Source organism: Alosa pseudoharengus, unplaced genomic scaffold, assembly GCF_046254945.1.
Source record: "Alosa pseudoharengus isolate Yale_2024_CS ecotype anadromous, Long Island Sound unplaced genomic scaffold, YU_APseudo_1.1 YU_APseudo_1.1_scf_3, whole genome shotgun sequence".
In the NCBI taxonomy this organism is placed as follows: domain Eukaryota; kingdom Metazoa; phylum Chordata; class Actinopteri; order Clupeiformes; family Clupeidae; genus Alosa; species Alosa pseudoharengus.
Window position 1 is genome coordinate 20,440,308 of NW_027468718.1, and position 5,000 is coordinate 20,445,307.

At 48.2% G+C, this 5,000-nt stretch overlaps 1 protein-coding gene across 2 annotated transcripts in view; it reads left to right on the forward strand.

The window, feature by feature from the left end:
- Nucleotides 1-5,000, forward strand: part of grb14 (growth factor receptor-bound protein 14) — a 46,083-nt gene that overhangs the window by 23,316 nt on the left and 17,767 nt on the right. The window contains exon 1 of one of the 2 annotated variants that reach the window (XM_076262573.1): nt 1-66. This exon is cut by the window's left edge and continues 88 nt beyond it. The exons of the other annotated variant lie outside the window; for it this stretch is intronic. Coding sequence (XP_076118688.1) covers nt 4-66 — 63 coding nt within the window. The 5' untranslated portion in view covers nt 1-3. The remainder of the gene's footprint in view (nt 67-5,000) is intronic. 2 annotated transcript variants of the gene reach the window in all.

The following is a 5,000-nucleotide window of genomic DNA, read 5'->3' on the forward strand; positions in this document are numbered from 1 at the left end:
AGCATGAACTTTAATGCAAGAAGAGTCACTCTGCCAACCATTACCCCACTCTGTCTTCAAAGGCGGGTAGGAAAGCCATTTTTGTTGTTGTTTCTCCATCTCAATTTTTTTTGTTGGGTTCTGTTTGCTTGTCATTGTTGTATAGTTTGTGGCGTAATTGCTTGCTGGCAATTAAGACTCGGGACTGAATTTCATCATGGAAAAAAAAGTCTCCTGAGTTGACATGCCGTGATCCGTGCTGTGCTACATCTTAAGCCGTTGAGTAAATTAATTGGGAAGAATTTTTTAGTGATTAAAAGCAACAGAAAATGCTCTCCCGTGGGCACAGTTGTGCACAGAGCACAATTTTATAAGGACTGCCAGGCACATTCCCTGCTTGCTGTGGAGGTTTATTGAACTTTGTACATTTGTTTTCCGATATGACGGCAACAGATCACAGTCACTGTTGAGTGGGGGACTGTGCTGGGCTGTAGTACTTGAATGAGCCTAATACTAAAATGTGTGAAAGTAGTTTTTCTTCTTGTAGAATATTTGCATTTTTTCCAGCATGCCCACAAAGACTGGAGAATTGACAGTACATCAGTGTCTTCTTATCCAGTGTCAGCAGGTTTGAGAACTCCTCTGCACAGCCTCAGCCAAAAGACACATTATTAAAACAGACAGTCTAATGTCGGGCTGCTATCAGCAAAACAATACAGTGACAGTGATGGAGAGTTACCAACTCTCTGACAGCTTATAGAAGAAAAATAACAGGCTCATTGGGCTCTTCAGCCTGTGAAGCATGGTAGAAATGACATGTGATTGGGGGTCTGGCAAAGGTCATGTGCAACACTTTGTCAGAGACACTTTCGCCATTGTAATCTCACAGTTGACAGAAAAGTTATCATTACTCAGGAGATTGTCACAATATTTGTGTGTGTGTGTGTGTGTGTGCGTGTGCGTGCGTGTGTGTGTGTGTGTGTCTGTGTGTGTGTGTGTGCGTGTGTGTGTTCGCTTTCCCAACAAGACTCAAAGCTCATATCGAATGAAAGGGGGGGGGGGGTCACTTGTGCAGCCAGAGAGAGCTGTCGTGTTGGTTGGAGGAGTGAAGTTGTTGCTCTGGAAGGAGGCCTGTATGGCTCAGCAGTAGGAGAGCAGGAGCCTGGACTCAGTGGGTCACGGTGGGTTTTGTGGCTCAGGGTTGCTGGGCTGCTGGGTTGCTGGGCTGCTGGGTTGCTAGAGCACCAGGGCCTGGAGGAGGGAGGACACGGTGGGGTGTGGTGGCGGATCTGGGCCGGTCACACACACACACACACACACACACACACACACACACACACACACACACACACACACAGACACACACACAGACACACACACACACACACACACACAGACAGACACACACACACACACACACACACAGACACACAGACACACACACACACACACACACACACACACACACACACACACACACACACACACAGAGAGTGAGAGAGAGAAGGCCGAGGCCGTTGACTGTGGCACTTGCAGATACAGCCGCAGCTGCGGGAGTAGAGTTCAAGGTGAAACCAGCGCAGACTAATTGCAAAGCCGGTCCCTGCCACGTCCTTGAGATAAAGTCTTTAAGAGCAGCCAGCAGCAGTATAGTAGCCACAGTGTGTGCATGGGAACATGGGCCGAGTGTGCCAAGGTGTATTTATGCGCACAGGGACACATAACCCCAACTCAAATACACACACACACATACACACACACACACACACACATTATACAGACACAGTCTCACAAATGCATTCCTGCACACATAAATACACATATGCACAACCTTGTACACACACACACACACACACACACACACACACACACACACACACACACACACACACACACACACACACACAAACTGCACTGTATGTAGGTCAGGTCTTTAAGGCTTTCATTTCCCTGCATTTCCTCCTTGTACAGGGTAGATCCTGAAAGGGAGTTTAAATATTTGCTAATGTTGATCATGACTTCCTCCTCTCCCGGCCGCCATGAAGGGAGAGACTGTAGGTCACAGTCACCCCTGGTGAATAGTTCATGGCTAATGGTCCCACTCGCTCCCGGAGACCTCTCAGCTGCATTTAAAAAGCTCTTTTTTCACCCCCCCCCCCCCCCCCTGTCAAAACGACAGCAATCACATCTGGATGCTAGTGTTGAGCCCTAACAACAAAATCATTTATATGTGCTCAGCAGGATTTGCCAACACTGTAACTTTCTAATGCCCCCCCCCCCCCAACACACACACACACACACCTCTCATCAACATTCCTTGCTGAAAAAAAAAACGCACCCAAAATTGGTGTCTTTATGATCTGGCATTTGACAGTGTGGAGCCTAATGTATGTAACTGTACAGAGTGGTCTTAACAAGCTGGGCGGGAGGCGGGAGGCAGCCTGAGTGGGAGCTGGGGGCAGCTGAAATAAAAAGCTAGCACATGGAGCCGGCCCACCTGATGAATGTGGGCCATTGTGCTCGCTAATGTAACAAACTACCGGCCCAATGCACTCATTTATCGGGCCAGTATATGTGCTTTTTCCCCCACCCTCTCTCTCTCTCTCTCTCTCTCTCTCTCTCTCTCCATCTGCCAGCACTACGAATTCATGCAGTCAATCCAGTGGAAAAATACGATCGGCAGGCCTCCACTTTACATGAAAGTGTCTTAATGCCTGCGTAGTCACTCTTACAGTGTGTAAGGGCACCGTGTGGCTTCTGTGCTGCCTCTGGAGCCGATAGGTAGCAATGGGGGGAAGTGTATTGGAGGAGGTGTAATCGAGGAGGTGTATTGGAGGAGGTGTATTGGAGGGAGGTGTATTGGAGGAGGTGTAATGGAGGGAGGTGTATTGGAGGGAGGTGTACGTATTGGAGGAGGTGTCATGGAAGAGGTGTATTGGAGGAGGTGTATTGGAGGGAGGTGTATTGGAGGAGGTGTATTGGAGGGAGGTGTCATGGAGGAGGTGTATTGGAGGGAGGTGTATTGGAGGAGGTGTATTGGAGGAGGTGTATTGGAGGAAGGTGTAATGGAGGAGGTGTATTGGAGGAGGTGTATTCTGTGAATGCCTGTATGTGCTGTCGAATGCTCCACCAAGGATAAGCAGGCAGCGGTGGCTGATTTTTACAGTTGCATGTGCATTTTTTTCTGGGGGGTTGGGATGGTACAGTACAAGGGAGGCCTCCTGCAGATTTTGACCCAAATATGGCTGCCTGTCATCCTAAGAAACAGAGTGGCGCAGGGAGATGAAAGCCTTCATCATCATCATCTCCTCTATTATGTAACTGGTTTGCAAGCAGGAGTCTGTGATTATAGATGAGGTCTGTGCACCGTGCCACGGCAGGGTCTGATCCTCTACTGCGTCTTTTAAAAAAGGAACCCCCCTTCTCATTCTCACACACACACACACACACACACACACACACACACACACACACACACACACACACACACACACACACACACACAAACACACACACACACACACAGACACACACATGCACACCCGCACCTCCTCCATCTGAATGTTTGAAGTCTGTCCTTAGAATTCAGTGCAGAGTTTCATGCAGTGAATACCATGGAGGTCTTATATAGAACTGGAGAGAGTAAGGACGTACCACCTCCATTCATTTCAATGGCCGATGCTAGGCTAGCTACTTCAGCCGAAAATATACTTAACTGGTGAGCGCCATCTTTAAAATGGCATCTGACAGGTGTTCACTCCGGCCACATTTTCACAAACAAGCCAATTAGTTGCCACATTACTAATGGATACAAATGTTGACTGTGGATTGGTGGATGAGCTGACCGTGTACACTCTGGGAGGATCAGCCATCTACGATGACATCATTTGTGGCCATGTGTAATGAGGCACCTTCCAAATACAGGACTGGGTTGACGTGTCTTTCTCTTTCTCTTTCTCTTTCTCTCTCTCTGTCTCTCTCTCCCTCTATCTCTCTCTCTCTCTCTCCCTCTCTCTCTGTCTGAATGTGTCTGTCTGTCTTGCCTCGTCTCAGATTCGTTTTTTAAGAGCGCTAATCAAATATTTGTCAGAGGTGACAGCAGCAGCAGGACAGACAGGAGCAACAGTGAGATGTTGGGATGGGCCTTGCGAGGGGTGTGGGGGTGACTCTCATGCATTGGATGGCCGCCGCGGTCACCAAGGGCCCTTGTGGGTGGCCAGTGGTGCCCCCCCCCCCCCCCTTATTCAACACACACACACACACACACACAGCGACGCGGCGTCCACCACACTGAGCAAACGATTCGGGGAATTCTGAAAAGGCCCCGGAATGAGTTCTGGCTCCTCCAGCTTGTTCCTGTGCCTAGCAGCGCTCCCAGCCGACACGCGTGATGAAATCACTCCATTCAAAGAAAATCGCTGAAAAACTTAACCTCTGTGTTATGATAAAAACATCAACCGGAGGGAATAGATGTCACAATGAAGATTGTGTGTTTTTTTCTTTCTTTCTTTTTTTTCACATCAGCCCGTTGAAATGGACCTCTATTTAAAAAAAAGCCTCTCTTTCACCTCTGGAGTCGGAGCGCAACCCTCCTCAGATTGGCCACGGCCAGTTCTCAGAAAGACACTTCCTTGAAAGGACACAGCTGGACAACTGCCTAGACTAAGGGAATGCTTCGCTTCTTGTCTTTTATAAGAGCTCTGAAGAACTGGGAGCGAGATGAATGTTTTCGGGTGACTATATTAACAACAAAGTGTCAAAATTTTGTGCTGAGGCGTTTGTTTGGTGGAACTTCTCCTGGGTGCTGTGTGTTGGGGAAAATCATTTGCACCTTATTGGAGCCTTTGTTATCCTCTGTTGTGTCTATATCAGGTGCAGCCAGCTCTTGCAGAGGAGTTTCCTGTTTTTCAGAAAAGCAGTCCTTTGGTTTTTTGTTGGGTGCCTTGCACAAGCTGCAAGCATTGCTTCCCTATTATCTCTGTCTCTCTCTCCTTGTCCTTCTATCAGTTTCAGTGGCTCTC